The following is an 18,000-nucleotide window of genomic DNA, read 5'->3' as shown; positions in this document are numbered from 1 at the left end:
ATTTTTTCTATGAGGCATTTCACCACCAAGAAAGGGGATAGCTTACGCATACTTGGTGTTCCTTCACTACGCAAGATGTGGTATCATGGAAAGTTGTTTAGGTCGGTTCGGTGGGTAAATTGAAAAGCTGCCATAACATGGTTTCAAAATACGGCGACGGTGGTGGCTACCCACCACCGAGCCCAAAAAGGGGAGGCTACAGGTTCTGAGAAACCTGCGGATTCCAGCTATGCACCGCCACCATAACCTAATATATATACCAAAGACTGGATAAATTACGCATGTTTAACCCTTGCTTCCAGGAAATTCGGAATAAGCAGAAATGAAAAGAAGACAGGAAAGATGAAAAGGCGACTGCCAATTTCCTTCAGGTGGGTCAGTCTGGAGGTGCCGTCTACATGAAGCAGAGGCCAAACAGGTGGGTTGCCTCCACCAGAGGACCTTAAAGGTCCGAAAACCTGGCACCGGCTCAAACCCCAGTATCCCCCTTTCCCGAGATACGGTTAAGCCATGCACAGCTACATGCAGGAGGGTCCAACCCTCGTGTGCTCGGGTACGTGGTGTCGCAACACACCGAACATCTGCTTACACAAACGCCCCTGCAGGGTACAGAAATTATTCCTAAATAAATATTTTTATGATACACTATTATATAACAGAGCAGAACCAAAAAATGTTTTGGCAGAAGTATTTAAAAAAAAAAAATGCTTCACACAGTACAGTGAAAAGTCACGAATATTATCAGAAAAATGTGCGATGATTGAGTGATGATACCCATAGCCAAATATTTAGAAGCTGCTTCTTTCTTTTTCTTATCACTAACAGTTGCATTGAATGTCACCACGCTTCAAGAACAGCAGCAGATGAAACCAAAAAGCAGTTGATCTATATGTGAAAAACATTTAAACACTGTCAACTAATTCCACTTACATGAAAGACCGCTTTCAAGCTTCTTGAGGAAGTAAAAAAATGTCCGAGCACATATTTGAAAATAAAGAAAGAGTATACTTGTACAGCTGGCTCCTTTAAGCCTCAGGCCATGACAAAAAGCAAGTGCCGACTGTGAGAAGGTTCGTTAAGGGATTAAAAAAGGGTGTTAGCCAGACTAATTGATGGTGCATGTGTTGGTGGACGTGTGAACACACATCGAAGGGAGGTGAGCGCATGAAGGTATGACAGAGCATGGAAATTAGGATGCTTCACAATCCTAGGCTGCCAACATGGAGCAGCATTTATGCAGAGCAATCATGAGGTTGAGTGAAGAAAATGTACCTTATGTAAACCAACAGCTTGTTGCCCAGAAGCACCTGGCTGTCAGTGAGCTGCTGGCCAGAATTCAGGGCTTGCCACAGCACTGCCATCAGTTCCTGCATTGCAGTGGGAACACCAAGACTGAGAAAATGTTGCTCAATAAGCAGGTAAAAATATGATAACCAATAATTAGGACTGGGAACTTTTGTCAAAAACAAGCTACTCTTGATACATCCAAAGGTTACTACACAAGATACTTTAACCATGCATACCTGCCAACTCTCTCAAATTTTTTGTGAAGCGAAGGAATTTGAGCTCGTTTTAGGGTTTTATGAAGGTTGCATTTAGTTTTATAAAAAACGGATTTCGTTTGCAAAAGTGTATCACACATCTGTCTCTATACCTTCCATTGCAAGTCTTTTGACAGTGAAGAAATGTAAGACGGATCCTTGCTTCAAGCAAGTTTATACGACCAAAGTTGTTGAAGCAGGTGAAATTGGCAACAGCTAAACACTGAAATATCATTGTGGTAAGGAAACAGTTTGTCACTTGGCAGTATTTGCTGTTTCAAGTTTGCTGCTGCTTAGTGTGCTGTGTTAAAAGTTAAATCCTCATTACTCAAGTTCATATGTATCCCTGAAAAGACTGCATGCCACCACCCTCCTACTTTTCCCCTTTCCACCTCCCGCAAGATTTTATGAATTGTAAAGTTCATAGGTTCACAGGTATGACAATGAAGTCCAAAAGTAGCCACTATACTGTTTCTCACATGATCATGATTGCTTTTTATAGCTGTTGCATCTCATCCACCTCATGGTTTGGCTGCACCCTCCTCTTCCGCTTTGCTCCTCGCACTCTCTTGACTATCGCCATCTTTCATCCCCCGCTACACTCCACGTTCCATCTCATCCAAAAATCAACTGTTATGAAAAATTGCCTGTAAGTGAACACCAAAGAAGGATGATCAATGACCAGAAGCAGTTAAATGTACGTACTAAAAGCCTGCAGCTATTTTACAACTGTTACACAGACGGCATGATGAAGAAAAATACAAAATTCAGTTATTATGCAGCACATCATGCAAAATCGAAAGAAAAAAACAACTCGTGTGAGCTTGCAGCATCACAGCTTAATTTCCAGCTAAGCTATTTCCTTTGAGCAGTTGTATTAAGAATTTTTAATACCTGAAATTAGGCTGAGCACTTTAAAACTTTGCTTACATGTGACCCATGACCTCATATTCTGCAAACTGAAATTCAGTGTTACATTTATTGCTAGCAGAACATCAGAAAAATGTGCATATAATGCTTGTACAATGCTTTCGAGCGGTGCAATAAAGTAGATTTTCATTTATTCAACTTCAACTAATTCACTCTAAAACTGGTACATCGCAACATAGAAAGGAAGAAACAATCCGAGCCAGCCAGATGAAAGAACAGAGCTCTGACTTTGTGGGGATGCGCGACTCTCACGCATCCCCTGATATGCTGTTTTCCCGCACGGCTCGCGTGGCCTGGCGCCCGCGGCGGTCGGAGTGGTACAAGCGCGGTGCGAGAGATGGCGCGAGTGTCGCGCCACGGCGAGGTTACTTGGGCGCCGAAAGGAAGGCGCTTGGTCTCTCTTTGGGTTCGGGAAGCAAGCGGGACGGACGTGCCGTGCCGCGTGTGCGCCGACCATGCTTCTGCGAGACCGTCTCGCATGGCCGCCTTGGACACCATTCGCGTGACCAGGCGTTGGGATCCAGCATGGGGCGAACATATTCGCTCGTTTTTCCGGTCGCGGTGAGTCGGACTTCTAGATTTGTCGCGCACCCATCGGCATGTTTTGTGGATAGCAACTCGGCTAGCAGGCATTGATCTATGAAAGGTGCAATAAATGCCCTTGTGATTGTTTGCACTACTGTGTTGTCGTTCCTTTGTCCCAAGAGTACGGAGGAGAACCCCACATCTCCCACAACTTCTAACTGGTTTATTGGCAAGTTGCACGAAATATATAGCCACAAGAAAGCATCGGGACATGTCGTCGCAACACTTCACAAAACGTCACACCAACAGAAGACTACACCATCATGAGTCACAGAACGTGCAATTCTGTCATGCTTGGTTAAACTGATTAAGAAATCTTTCTTCCTGGAAAGATAGGCATAAAGCTCGCTAACACACGTGCTGCCAGCCCTTGCTATAAGATCAGCTTCAATATTCTCCCACGTAAGTTGTGATCGGTGCTTTTTTAGCACTTCACACCGATAAAAATTCGGCTTGCACTTAGGAATTCACTGTCACGACTGTGGATGCAAGCCAAATTTTTATTGGTGTGAAGTGCTAAAAAAGCACCGATCGCAACTTACGTGGGAGATTACTGAAGCTGATCTTATAGCAAGGACTGGCAGCATGTGTGTTAGCGCGCCATCTTTGTGCCTATTTTCATAAGAAGTAAGATTTTTTGATCAGTTTAACCATGCATGGCAGAAGTGCGTGTTCTGTACCTCATGGTGGTGTAGTCTTCTATTGGTATGACATTTTGTGAAGTGTTGTGACAACATATTCTGATGCTTTCTGGTAGCTATATATTTCGTGCAACTTGCCAATAAACCAGTTGGAAGTCAGCGCCCTGTTCTCTCATCTGGCTGGCTCCGATTGTTTCTTCCTTTTTATGTTGCGCTGTACCAGTATTAGAATGGAATACCAACTCGCCCAATCCTCAACCCTAGTGACTGACTAATTTAATTTTTCAGTTAATTCAATGCCGACCGAAGATCCCACACTAAGGTCCTGGCTGGTAACCATACGCTTCCATGAGCCAACAGTTTCATTATTTATATCCTGAAATTGGCCTTCACTAGATAATTTCGACTTGACTGGTGGCATGTATGTGCTTGACTAGAAAGGTGACCCCAATTGTGACCGCAGTAGCTGCAGCGTCTATCTTTGGTGCTAGGGGACAGAAAGTGTACTGAAGACACATTACCTTCTACTGAGAACGCCCGTCTCTGACCTGTTCTAGGAAGATTTTCAAGCACAAACAGCAGTGTGTACACAATTACTGTCTTTACCCATTTTTAATGTGCACATTCATTAGAGTGCAGCTCTTATCTGTGGCCGTTCCTGCCTTTCCCCATCGGCGACCTCCCTCAGTGTAACCAAGTGAACGAGCACAGCGAAGATGAAAGATCGAACGTGGAGTGTAGCGGGGGATGAAAGATGGCGATAGCCAAGAGAGTGCGAGGAGCAAAGTGGAAGAGGAGGGTGCAGCCAAACCATGAGGTGGACAGCAGAGGAGTAGGGTATGAGAAAAGTGTGAGAAGAAAAGCGTAGTGCCCCACAAGAGGGGCTCTGAGGCGACGACTGCTACAAGATGGCACCAGAGTAGCACGTCATCATCTGTTCACCGATGGCATGCAGCGAGCACATCAACTGATACCATATATGGAAACAAAGCACTACATGAGCGCAGGTCTGTCTGCGGCGACTACTGTGAATCGCACCCATGCATCACCCATGTGCTGCCTCTTGCTATCTCCTGATTAGAGAGGCAGTCGCACCACACTTCACTTCATTTGCAATGTGCCACACGAGACAGATTGTCCGCGCCAACCAATATATAGCGAAATGAAAGCATGTATGCAGCTGCGCTCAAATTTCGCATTAGGGAGTATCGTAATTGTTGGTGAATCTTTTTCGTTAAAAAATTGGCCCGAGAACTGCCTGCACAGTGCAAATAGTGTTGCTGCATTACGTTTCCAAGCATAATGTTCCTGCTTATGAGGTTGCAACAACACAAGACAACAAGCTGGCCATATTGCTATCTCTCAGGCGAGTTTTATTTGCAGAGTTCTCATTAGTGTTTCATGCACATTGTGTTGAGTGTTCTTTCTCGATGACACCACTTATCAGCAAGCTGACACAATTTTGCCGAGCGATGGCAGCGCTTTTCCGAGTGGCACCATAGTGTCTACACTACATTTCTTCATCGGGTTCCTAGGCACCCTCGTACTCTAGAGGGATGTTGCAGTCATCGTTCGACAGGTACATAAGTGCTTTGCATCTTATTCATCACCATCGTTCATGGGCTCCAGCGACGGCATCCATGGGTCCAAGTTGATCAACAGCAGCATGTCGATCAGCCAGCTCGCCATGCTCACTCCGCAACCGCTTGCTCTGCCTTTCGCGTTGTCGGGGGCTTGGGCGGTAAACACTGTTTCACTGCAACAGCTCACTTCACACATTTTGTTGTGTTGTGATGGTCTTGTACATCGTCGGCGAACTGGCGCCTCCGGCCACGCTTTTCTGTCTCTTCTCGTGATGTAGGCATGAGCGATTCAACTTTGGACGATGAAGACTCCATGGCGCCAACAGTATTGCCACTTCTGTCATGTGCCATCTAGTGAATCGCCCACAAGGCAGAGTCCAACCATGTGCACAGCCTAAAAGATATTCATCCCTGCTGCCTGTTGCAACGGTGGCGCAGTGGTTAGCGCGCTCGGCTACGGAACAGCAGCCGTAGCGGTGGGGCAGAGGATCATGGTTTACGTAGTTTACGTAAAACATGGTAACGATTCCAGCCGCCCAGTTTGAACTGAATTGGGCATTTATTTTGTAGAATTCACTTCGTTCATAGCTAATGACTGTGTAAACAGCTTTCGCTTAATCTCAGGCCACTTCGACGACAGAGTATTATGAATACCCTTTAGGAGTTTTCGAGATCACTTCTCGTTTCGAACGCATCCAAGCCTAACGAGACAAACCTTCGAAATGCAAGCGCTATCTATCAGTGAAGTTGAGAGATAGGCACGATGATGGCATATGGCCTTTAAGATTGGAGTATCTCGAAGGCTATGGTAGGCAGTCTATACTGCTTGTACTGATTTCATCGCAGATCGGCAGACATGGAAAGTACAAATACAATGTGCTCCTGGCTTCCGTTACGCTGCCTCTTGCACTTTCTGAATGCACACACAGATAGAATCACTTAGGTGCACTATGTCTGCGAAATTCGAAGTGTAATGGAATAGCGACCCGCACGTAAACTACACTATAACGCTGTGCTAAAACTCGCTCTTTGCAAAGTTTGTTTACGGAACGGTAACGCTATTTCCTTTAACCCCACTTTTACGCTAACATTAACACTATCTACTGTGAAGAAGTGGGCCCCGTCTAGCGCTGATGCCCATGCTGACGATGTTGAAATTTTGCAAGACTCGAAATATAAGCTCACACAGGGGTGCCGTGATTATAACGGCTGCAACCAAGGGCCATGCCGATCCACGGAAAAGGTGGTCTTTGTGCAGCAGGGCAAAACCACCATGATAGTGGAACCAACACGGTGGAAGCTGCTGACATTAACGAGCTCTGGGAGCATGTCGCTACTGAGAATGAAACAGGTGGTGCTTCGATGGAGGAGTTTCTGAGTGCAGATAGTGCTGGCTCGTTATGTGAAGAGATCTCCCGATGGGGCGATCGTTGTCGCAACAGACAGCGGCGTTGTGCAACGGAGGCAACGAGATTGACCAGTCTTTGACACTGACCCTGGCATTCATGTGAAGTGCACTGTCGTCGATCAACTTGCTCATTGATTTCATGCACACTAAATTATTGCTGCTAGTGTTGGCGCAGCAGTTGGACAAGATGCACACTGCTGCTGTGAACTTGAAATTCCTGCGAAAGCAAGTGCAGGAACTTCAAGTCAGTGCAGATTTCTGACTATTTCAGCGTGCCGAGTGCTTGATACGCTGTTCAGAGGTATAAATCTACGCTTTATTTTTCACAGCCTACTTCCACATCTAATTGTTTAGCGCAAATGGCAAATTTGGTTTCGAAGCTACAAAGGTATGTTCAGCAGCTTTTTCTTTTTCGGCAGTACAGATATAGTGATGATTGGTTATCAAGATTGGATTTTTGGTTCTTCTTGATATTGTTATAAGTGGGTTACACTGTCAGCTGCCAGCGTAGCCATGTTTTTAGCAAGGCTATAGTCAGCATCAGCCAGAAACCCCTGGTCAGACTCATATGTTATTAATGCTCTTCTGAGCCAGGCAAGCCTTAATAAGCCCTGGCAACGCTCACGCATTGTTTTCAACGACATCTGGCACTTTTCAATGGCCTTCGTATCCTCATAGAGTTGGAGCCTCTGCTCAGCAAACAGCTCGTTCACAAATGATGCCTACTGATTATTGGGAGACTGATAATTCAGGCATGTCGATTATTTGGACTGCACCACGCCACCGTCACTGGCCCATAAATGTAATGTATAATGATGACCGAAATTTTGAACACCTTAACCGTTTAATAATTCGAACTCCGCCTGCATTACTGCATACAAATTTGACAGCCAAGTTGAGTGGAAATAGCGATACTTGGCCTTTGATATGTCACTGGCATCGCCACGGCATGATGATGATGATTATGATGATGACATGTAGTGGTTTGCAGTGGAAAGTCCAATCAATAGACAATGAGCACCAAGCAATAGTGTTATGTACTCGATGCTGCAGATAATAACAAAGGGTAAGGTGGCTGACTATGACGATATAATGTGGCTATATAGAGGCCTAAGACCGGAAGCAAGATATGAACATACTAAAATAATGACAATGGCTTGTGAGGTGTGCTATGAACCTAAAAGATATACTATGAAGGAGTGAAATGCTAAAAATGTATATATACCAGTAGCACTACTGCCTAAATGAGGTCCTTAAGTGAAAAGGATTGGAGGGAAGTGCTGTACAAAGCTGCACTATCGCAGCAGGAACCTCTGACAAGAGGCTGTGCTAAGAAACTTGTGGGCCTAGAATTTGTAATGCGTCAACATCCTGTAAAAATTTAAAAACTGATTTTCTGTTAAAAAGTGGGTCAGTACCAAGGAACATACCGGGATGAAAAGGAATATGCTGTTGATAGACTAGAGGGAAGTGTTTTTTTCCTTTCAGATTCCGCTACCCCACACTGCAGCAAGATCTAGAGGAGGGTCAAGTGTCTCGCCACATTTAAAACAGGTAGGAGGTTCACTACTGGTCAAGAGACAAGAGCGTGTGCCATAGGTATGGCCTATCCTAAGGCAGCAGAAAATGACCTCAGTTCGCCAAAATTTTTTTATTGGTGCGTAATTTCCTAAGTGTGGCCTGATTAAATGAAGTTTATTGGAGGTTTCAGTGTCCCACATCTGTTGCCAATGCCTTCTAAGTTTTTTGCGCAAGAATGGCTTTAGGTCTGAGAGTGGGATACTTATAAAAGAGTTGCCAGCTTTCGTTGAAATCGATGTGGCAATTTCATCGGCAAGCATGTTGCCCTCGATGCCTTTGTGCCCAGGCACCCAGCATACTATGATGTGCTGTTTCGACGTACATACTTTGCACAGGAGTAAATACAGCTTAGTGAGTACAGGGTTTTTGTGGTTCTTGAGTGACATCAGAAATTTTACGACAGATAGGGAGTCTGTGAATATAATGGCTTTCTGTAGCTTTGTTTTCTTGATTTGTTGAACAGCAGACAGCAGACAAATTATTGGCCTTAGTGGGATTAGAAGAACTGGAGAGGCTTATACAGTGTTGACTAACCGCCATGTCCTCTGCTATAAGGCCTCCCAGATAAGAAGCAATACGGGGTAGGATTCCTAATCCATAAAGACCTAGCGGGCAACATAATTCTACAGCATTACGACGAATTCTACAGCATTAGTGAGAGGGTAGCAGTAGTCATAGTCAAACTTAATAAGAGGTATAGAATAACGGTAGTACAAGCCTACACTCCAACATCCACTCACGATGATGATGAAGTAGATCAGTTTTATGAAGATGTTGAAATAGTGACGAGAAAAGTGCAAACTTACTATACTGTAGTAATGGGTGACTTCAATGCAAAAGTGGGGGAAAAGCAGGCTGGTGAATAAGCAATTGGCAACTGCGGCACTGACTCTAGGAACAAAAGAGGAGAGATGCTAATAGAATTCGCAGAAACAAATAACCTGTGAATAGTGAACACCTTCTTCAGGAAGCGTAGCAACAAAAAGTGGACTTGGAAAAGCCCTAATGGTGAAAGGAGAAACGAAATTGATTTTATATTTTCTGCCGATCCCAGCAAAGTGCAGGATGTAGAAGTGTTAAGTAGGGTAAAGTGCAGTGATCATAGGTTAGCAGGGCTACGAGTCACCTTAATTTGAAGAGAGAAAGAGTAAAATAGGTCAAGAAGAAACACGCCAACCTAGATGCAGTAAGGGTACAAGCAGACAAATTCAGGCTGGTACTTGCAAACAGATATACAGTAAAACCTTGTTAAACCATACCCGCTTAAACAGTAGTTTCGTTTTAAAACTAGTAAAGTCAAATCCCTGACTCAGCGGCCATTGAACAGAATGTGTTTCCTATCCGCATAAACCGTACCAGGTTCTTGCAAACATATCGGTTAACACGTAGTGTTTCCACTTTTCGTGGCGCAAACACGGCGGTGCATCGTCTCCATCGGGCCGCCCGGCAGAACACCAAGCCTCGGAGATCAGAACGGCCTCCAACCGCTCTGTGCATTTGTGCGTGAAGCCACATCAACATCATTTTGGCACCGTGCCAGAGAGCATTGTAGCATCGTGCAAAGAAGGACTCGCGTGATGCCGAAGCTCGGATAAAAAAGACGGCGGGTGTTCAGCATAGAAGAAAAATTAGACATTGTTCGTGCTATCGAATGTGACATGAAGAAGTCGGCGCTGGCACGCAACAAGGATTTACTGTTGACTACGGTGTGGGGCATTTGGAATGCGAAGAAGTTGCTCGCCAGCGCTGCTGTGACCACGAAGAGATGTCGGCTAAGAGGTTTGACTTTTCGCCATCGTTGCCTCTGTTGTTGCCGAAGTGTCGACTAGAAACAGTGATGAGGACGACACGGAAAGTGACAGCACGGGTGATTCAGGCCCAACAGTGGCAGAAGCTGCGCGTTACGTCAGCCTCATGAATACAATCGTCGCGACGAGAACAGCACCCCACAGCTGCGCGTTACGTCAGCCTCATGAATGCAATCGTCGCGACGAGAACAGCACCCCACAATAAAAACGGTGCCCCGCGACTTCTGCAGCGCTACTACCCGCGTGCATGGAGAACATGAAACGCCTACAAGCAATCTGCCATGCGAGTGTTCGCCGAGAAGAGGGGGCTGGCTTTTGAAAAGCTGGCTCGCAGCTTCAGTAAGTTTTAGGCCGCTGTCATCGCTGCTAGGCTGCCGCGGCATCAATCGAAAATAACACTTTTGTCGCGCGAAGTGAATAAATACTGCATGGTTCTTTCCCTTTCATCGCACTCTCTCCGAGTTCAGTTTTTCACAGGTAAGTGGGCGATCTCATGCTATTTCGGTTAAGCAGTACTACCGTTTAGAACATACTTCTTCTGAGCTCCGGCCAACTGCGGTTTAACGAGGTTTCACTGTAAAGCCTTAGAACAGAGAGATGAAGATGACATAGAGGTAATGAATGAAACCGTAACTACGCTGGCTTCAGAGGCAGCAACTGAAGTGGGAGGCAAGGCACCAAGGCAACCAGTGGGCAAGCTCTCCCAAGTAACAAAGGACCTAATAAAAAAAACGACAAAGAATGAAAGTGTCAAACTCAAGAGATAAGATAGAATTCGCAGAACTGTCAAAACAGATCAACAAGGCGAGAATAAATGATATTCGAAACTATAACGTGAGGAAGAAACTTGGCATAGGACAAACCAAGATGAATGCACGGAAAGTTAAGCAGGGTAATATCATCAGCAATCTCGAAGGTATAATAAAAGCAGCGGAAGAATTCTATACTGACCTGTACAGTACCCAGAGAAGCCACGATACCTCTATTCAAAACAGAAATGAAAAGGTTGCAGAGACTCCTCCTATAGCTAGCGATGAGGTTAGAAGGGCCTTGCAAGACATAAAACACGAAAAAGCGGCAAGAGAAGGTGGAATAACAGTTGATTGAATCAAAGATGGAGGAGACAATGCTTGAAAAACTGGCAGCTCTCAATGTCTATAGACTTCAAGGGTCCCAGAAAACTGAAAGAATGCAAACATTGTACTAATCCACAAAAAGGGAGACGTTAAAGAATTGAAAAATTATAGGCTGTTAGCTTACTCCCAGTATTATATAAAATATTCACCATGATAATTTGCAATTGAATAAGGGCTGCACTGGATTTTAGTCAACCAAGGGAACAGGCTGGCTTCAGGAAGGGATACTCTACAATGGATCACATTCATGTAATTAATCAGGTAATCGAGAAATCCGCAGAGTGCAACCAGCCTCACTATATGGCTTTCATAGATTACGAAAAGGCATTTGATTCAGTAGAGATACCAGCAGTCATAGAGGCATTACGTAATCAAGGAGTCCAGGCCACTTACATAAATTCCTTGGAAAATATCTACAGAGGTTCCACAGCTACCTTGATTCTACAGAAGAAAAGTAGGAAGATACCTATAAAGAAAGGGGTCAGACAGGGAGACACAATCTCTCCAATGCTATTCACTGCGTGCTTAGAAGTATTCAAACTATTAAACTGGGAAGGCTTAGGAGTCAGGAGTGACGGCGAATATCTCAGCAACCTTCGATTTGCAGATTACATTGTCCTGTTCAGCAACACTGGGGACGAGTTACAACAAATGATTGAGGACCTTAACAGACAGAGTGTAAGAGTGGGGTTGAAGATCAATATGCAGAAGACAAAGATAATGATGAATAACCGGGCAAGGGAACAAGAGTTCAGGATTCCCAGTCAGCCTCTAGAGTCTGTGGAGGAGTATGTTTACCTAGGTCAAATAATCACAGGGAACCCTGATCATGAGAAGGAAATTCATAGAAGAATAAAAATGGGTTGGATCGCATACGGCAGACATTGTCAGCTCCCGACTAGAAACTTACCACTATCATTGAAAAGGAAGGTGTACAATCAGTGCATTTTACCAGAGCTGACATATGGGGCAGAGACTTGGAGACTGACAAAGAAGCTTGAGAACAAGTTAAGGACCGCGCAGAGAGCGATGGAACAAAAAATGCTAGGCATAACGTTAAAAGACAGAAAGAGAGCGGTTTGGATCAGAGAGCTAACGGGTATAAACGATATTCTAATAGACATTAAGAGAAAGAAATGGAGCTGGGCAGGTCATGTAATGCACCAGTTAGATAGCCGTTGGACCTATTTACCTCTGTCGCGAAAACAAAATTTTGCTAGCAAAAGCGAGACAAGCAAGGAAGGAAAAAAAATGGAAGTTTATCTGGGTGTCTCAAGGCAAAGTTCTCATGCGGAAATTGGAAAAGACATCAGTTTTGCGCGTAACGTGTGAAGAGGACTTGGCGCAAGTTGTTTAACAGGTCCTCACGGTACAAAAATGGTTTTCTTAGTTGTGATCCTGCATGTCATTTTTCTTTATTTTTTTGATCACTTTGTTCAACAGGATAACATAACCCTGTTCTTCTGTAGAGTGTTATATGTGTCTAAACCTAATTCTTCATATTACATAGCTTTTTGTGTTACAAATGCCCCTAATCTTCATCTACATTATGCAACCGAACATTTGTATAAAACTTTTAATATTGCTGTGTGCTGGATTAGTGCCTTAAATTGCTTCTATGTTGTCTTTGCTAGTTTTTCTAACATTGTACAACGAAACTATGGATTCGTAACGATTAAGCAACATCTCTTTCTGAGTACGTTTACCCTTCTCAAAGGCTGCTGTTTTATTATGCTTGCTATAATTAATTTCTGTATACATAGGTTATCACCACTGCCTATAAATGGATTCAAATAGCATAGGTTCTAGTCCATCGGAACTAAATTCACGCATTGTAGACCAACGCATATCACCCCTAGCTGTGCTTCACATTAATATGCAGTCTGCTCGCTGCAAAGAGGACAACCTGTTTATTCTTCTTGATGAGTTTAAATTTGATTTCTCCATAGTTATGCTAACAGAAACTTGGTACCGTGATGACTCGGACGTTATTAATATCGAAGGTTATAATCCTGTTTATTTAAATAGAAAAATAAGGACAGGAGGTGGCGTATGTATGTATGTTAAAGATGAGATGAGATACGAATGGCTTAACGAGTGGTCTCAGTGCACGGATGATATTGAAATTGTATGTCTTAAAGTAGAAAACTGTGTATTTGTTACAGTATACAGACCACCCGATGGCAGTATAAACAATTTTATACAGTTTTTAGATAACATATTTTCCTTCGTTAATGACAATGGATATAAACTCGTGTTGGGAGGTGACTTGAATATTGATATGTTAGCAAGCACAAATAAGCAAAAGTATCTTTCGGCACTTCTTGAGTCCCACTTTTTATCGAATGTTATTGTCACTCCTACTCGTATTACTGACTCGAGTGCAACATTAATAGACCTGTTTATAACAAACTTTCCCACCGATTCCGTACTTGCTGGCACTATTTGTACTGCTATCAGTGATCACCTACCTATATATTTTATTGTACACCAATCCCACTGCACAACCAGACAGGCTGGTTCTGGTATATATTATAGAGCTGTAAACTTAAACTCCCTTTCGCGCTTTCGTGATGAAATGGCGCAAACTCAATGGGATGACTTTTTTTCTTTCTCCTGTGCTGACTTTGCTTACGACAGCTTTATCCGAACGATCACTTCAGTTTATAATAAACATTTCCCCCTTCAGGTTTTTAAAAAACCAAAGCGTGCCCGCAAACCTTGGATGACCACAGAGATCCTAAAAATCATGAAGGAAAAGGATAGGCTTTTTCATGCATTCTTAGTTAACCGAAGTCCAGATGCTTTGAGGATGTTTAAAAAATCTAGAAATTTGGTCATTAAATTACAACGGCAAGCAAAACGAAATTACTATTATAACATGTTCGAGGGCGTCACAGATATCAAACAAATGTGGAATAAATTACACTCCATTATATCTCCAGGTAGAGTAAGAAGTAGTTTAGAAGAACTTGTAGTTGATAATGAAGTTATCGAAGGCAAGGAGTTAGCCGACAAATTTAATGAATACTTTACGTCGGTAACTGAGAGCTCACATCAAGATAGTGCCTTTGATTACCTACCCGTGCCGCTCAAGGAATCAATATTTTTTTACCCAACTGATGAAAATGAAGTATTAAGAGTATTTAAAAACTTTAAGATGAGTAAGAGCGAGGACATAAATGGTCTAAAAATGGAACCGATTAAATATGTTATTGATCTACTTAGCCCGTGTGTGGCACATATTTATAACCTTTCCTTACAAACTGGCATTTTCCCAGAAAATATGAAGAATACTAAGGTGACGTTAATACACAAAAGTGGAGATAAAAACATTCTCGGGAATTATAGACCTATTTCAATCCTTCCCCTATTCTCCAAAGGACTTGAAAAAATTATTCATTTTAGACTGTCAAATTTTTTTGACAAACATTCCGTCAAAACTAAATCGCAATACGGATTTCGATCAGGTTTTTCAACAGAAAGTGCTCTACTTTTTCAAAAAGAATTGATACTTAAAAATATTGAAGCAAAAAAATTAACACTCGGCATATTTTTAGATATGTCCAAGGCCTTTGACAAAATCATCCATGAAACATTAATAGGAAAGCTAAAGTGTTATGGTGTTCGTGGTGTTCCCCTAAATCTAATTCAAAACTACTTATTAAACAGAAATCAATGTGTATCGATAAACAGAACTCTGTCTTCTGTGCAACCAGTTAAATATGGAGTTCCCCAAGGCAGCATATTGGGCCCGCTTTTGTTTAATATATTTATTAATGATATTGTAAATGTTGACCATTCAGCCCAATACATACTCTATGCTGATGATACAAGTCTTTTCTTTTCAGGAACAAATATACATGATCTTGTGAATCTAGCTAACTTGACATTAGAAAAAATATCCAGCTGGACACTTAGCAATTCTTTACAAATTAACTGCTCAAAAACTAAAGCTATTCTTTTTCGCTCTAAATCTCCACTTTATGAGCTCTCTCATTCTTACAATCTCGTGTTGAATAATAATAAAATTGAATTTTCTTCTACAGTAAAATCTCTAGGTGTAATTTTTCACGAATATATGAAATGGGATCACCATACGGAACATTTACAAAACAAACTTTGCAAGGTCTTGGGCGTACTGAGAAAATGTCAGCGTGTATTGCCGGTTCCTCAAAAGCTTTCGATATTTAAGGCACTCTTCTCTTCACATCTGCGCTATTGTAATTTAATTTGGGGTAACGGAACACAGCAATCCATAAATAATCTTGTTATCCTACAAAAAAAGGCCCTACGTTCTGTTGCAAACCTACCATTTAATGCACATACTTCAGAACTATTCGTCAAATATAATGTAATTAAATTAAATGCGCTATATGAATACACTTTATTAGTTTTCTTTAGATCTGATACCGTAAGAAATCGCGGTTATATGCACAGTGTAGCTAACTTGCAACTAAATCCTGCTTCGCACCTAAACAGACACTCTGAAAAATGGTATGTGCCACGGCCGCGCACAAATTATGGCTTTCAAACATTAAGTTATTGCTTGCCGAAGACATTAAATAAATTCAAGATTTCTTATGAAAACGTTCGCACACTCTCTAACACTTCTGTTTTAAGCTTGCCGTGTTAAATATGTTCAGTTAAATTTCACTTTTTGTAAAGTATGTTTTCTGTGCATATCATGTTTTTCTCATTTGACGCTGACGTTGAAATGTATTTTTCTTTTATTGCCATGCTGCCTTAGTGAACCGGGGACGTGGGGCCAGTCAAGCTGTTTGTAATACAGCTTTTTTTCCCTCGTTCCAACCACTTATGTGAAACTCCATGTATGTGGTAAATAAATGAACTTGAACTTGAACTTGAACCATCAGGGTTACAGAATGGGTACCAAGAGAAGGGAAGCGCAGTCGAGGAAGGAAGAAGACTAGGTGGGGCAACGAAATTAGGAAATTTACGGGCGCTAGTTGGAACAGGTTGGCGCAGGGCAGGGGTAATTGGAGATCGTAGGGAGAGGCCTTCGTCCTGCAGTGGACATAAAATAGGCTGATGACGATGATGATGATGATGATGATGATGATGATGATGAGACAGTATTGTGTAAGCCTCTGTGGTGAAGATGCTTGTTTCCGGGTGCAGAACGTTGGATTCCGAAAACGATGGGCCAACGGCTGCATACGAAACGCCAGCGTGTGACTTTGAAAGCATCAGTATAAAATTCTGTGCACGGGTACTGGGAGCCAGACCTTTTCAGCTGAACCGCACTTAACTTTCGCTCAGGTGTTGTTTAGTACTATTTACCAATGCTGCAACTGTGCGTGTTGTCTTGAGATTAATTTTCAATATGCAACATCATTCGGTGTAAGAGTGGCACCATCTGCAGAGACAACGTAACTAGGAAATAAATGTTTTTTCCACTCTGCTATCACTCAAGTCAACGGCCATTTCTGCTCTCATCTCGAAAGTATACAGAGATGCTAACAGAATCATATAAGGCGGCCCTTTAAAACCTCATTCTGATTATGCACAACCATGCGTGCTCCGAAGCAACCTAGTTATTTGTGCATAACGTCACTTGAGCTTTAGATAATTCATAATTTGTAATATGCAATGCAATGACAGAAACTTGATAATGTAGCGAATACTGGGATGTCAACATTGTTTCATATTGAAAGCAAGAAGGCTCATCATCATTCAAAAACTATTGAAAAAATATTCAGTATTTGATTCACTTTTGGCATCATTTGATTTGTATTCAATTCGGTCTCAAAAATTACTACTCGCATACCCCTATGGTTTGCTTGTTTGGATCACATAAGAAAGATCCCAGAAAAGCAGCACAAATTTATTTCGTACAAAAATCTACGGTGCTACTGACCTGCACGGAAAGACTAAAAGTGATACGCCTCCAGTTATTCGGGCAGGAAGTGTTAAAATCATACTGTGGATACTTTGTGAAATATCCTTGTCCCATTTGTACTCTTTTTCAAGTGACACTTTACCAACTCAACCAATTCACAATCTTTCTGGACACCTCAGAAGCAAAATGTCATTTCTATACTTACTTCACTTAGATACTTCACTTTAGATATAAGTGTGATTAACCAAAACTGAGCTACGTGTTATATATGGGGCTCCCACAAGAGAACTATTTGACAGTTACTAAATTCAAGTGCTCATAAGTGTGTTCCTAACCTGCCTGCAACCTGAAGAGACAGACTGAAATGCCCAAACATGTAGAAATAATTTAGGGAGCATCATCTACTATACTGCATGGTCCTAATTACAAAAGAACACTGTGCAAAGTAATGTGCCCTCATAATTTTTCTGTGCGAAAAAAAAATTTAAAAAATGTGAGAAAGGAGACCAATCTTTCTAGTTTAAAGCTCATAAAGAGTACCTATGCAGCAAAACAAAGCATTGGAATAAACTAAAGGTACATTCTTGCCTCCAGTTTCACAACATAGCTAGCACTGTCATTAATAAAAAAAAAAAAATTGTTTCTGAAGCACAACACTCGAACATTACGTCTCTTACACAGAAAACATTACTCACTCCTAGATATTTGTGGCATGAGTATTGAACGATAAGAAAGAAAAGGCATTTGCAAGATGAATGCTGACCTGAATGGGTGTAGTGAAGTCACTCAAAGCTCGGTTGTGCACATAGATGATGCCATCATACAAATGATGTTTCCAGCAGAGTGTCATCACCTGCAAGACAGCCAGCAAATCAGATTTTAAGCTACCAAATTCTAGTGCAGATATTCCTGCCAGTAACTCTA

At 42.3% G+C, this 18,000-nt stretch overlaps 1 protein-coding gene across 6 annotated transcripts in view; it reads right to left on the bottom strand.

Moving 5' to 3' along the window:
* Positions 1-18,000, bottom strand: part of Vps8 (vacuolar protein sorting 8) — a 972,138-nt gene that overhangs the window by 496,200 nt on the left and 457,938 nt on the right. For all 6 annotated transcript variants that reach the window (XR_008608392.2, XM_055061192.2, XM_055061196.2 and 3 more), the window contains exons 18-19: positions 17,840-17,929; positions 1,273-1,367 (exon numbers count right to left, since the gene is read on the bottom strand). Coding sequence is in view for 5 of the 6 variants with exons in the window: in XM_055061192.2 (XP_054917167.2) it covers positions 1,273-1,367; positions 17,840-17,929 (185 nt within the window). In the remaining variant the exon portion in view is untranslated. The remainder of the gene's footprint in view (positions 1-1,272; positions 1,368-17,839; positions 17,930-18,000) is intronic.

Source organism: Dermacentor andersoni, chromosome 1 (genome assembly GCF_023375885.2).
Source record: "Dermacentor andersoni chromosome 1, qqDerAnde1_hic_scaffold, whole genome shotgun sequence".
Taxonomy (NCBI): domain Eukaryota; kingdom Metazoa; phylum Arthropoda; class Arachnida; order Ixodida; family Ixodidae; genus Dermacentor; species Dermacentor andersoni.
Note: the sequence above shows the minus strand (reverse complement) of the source record. Positions and strands in the feature narration are given on the sequence as shown.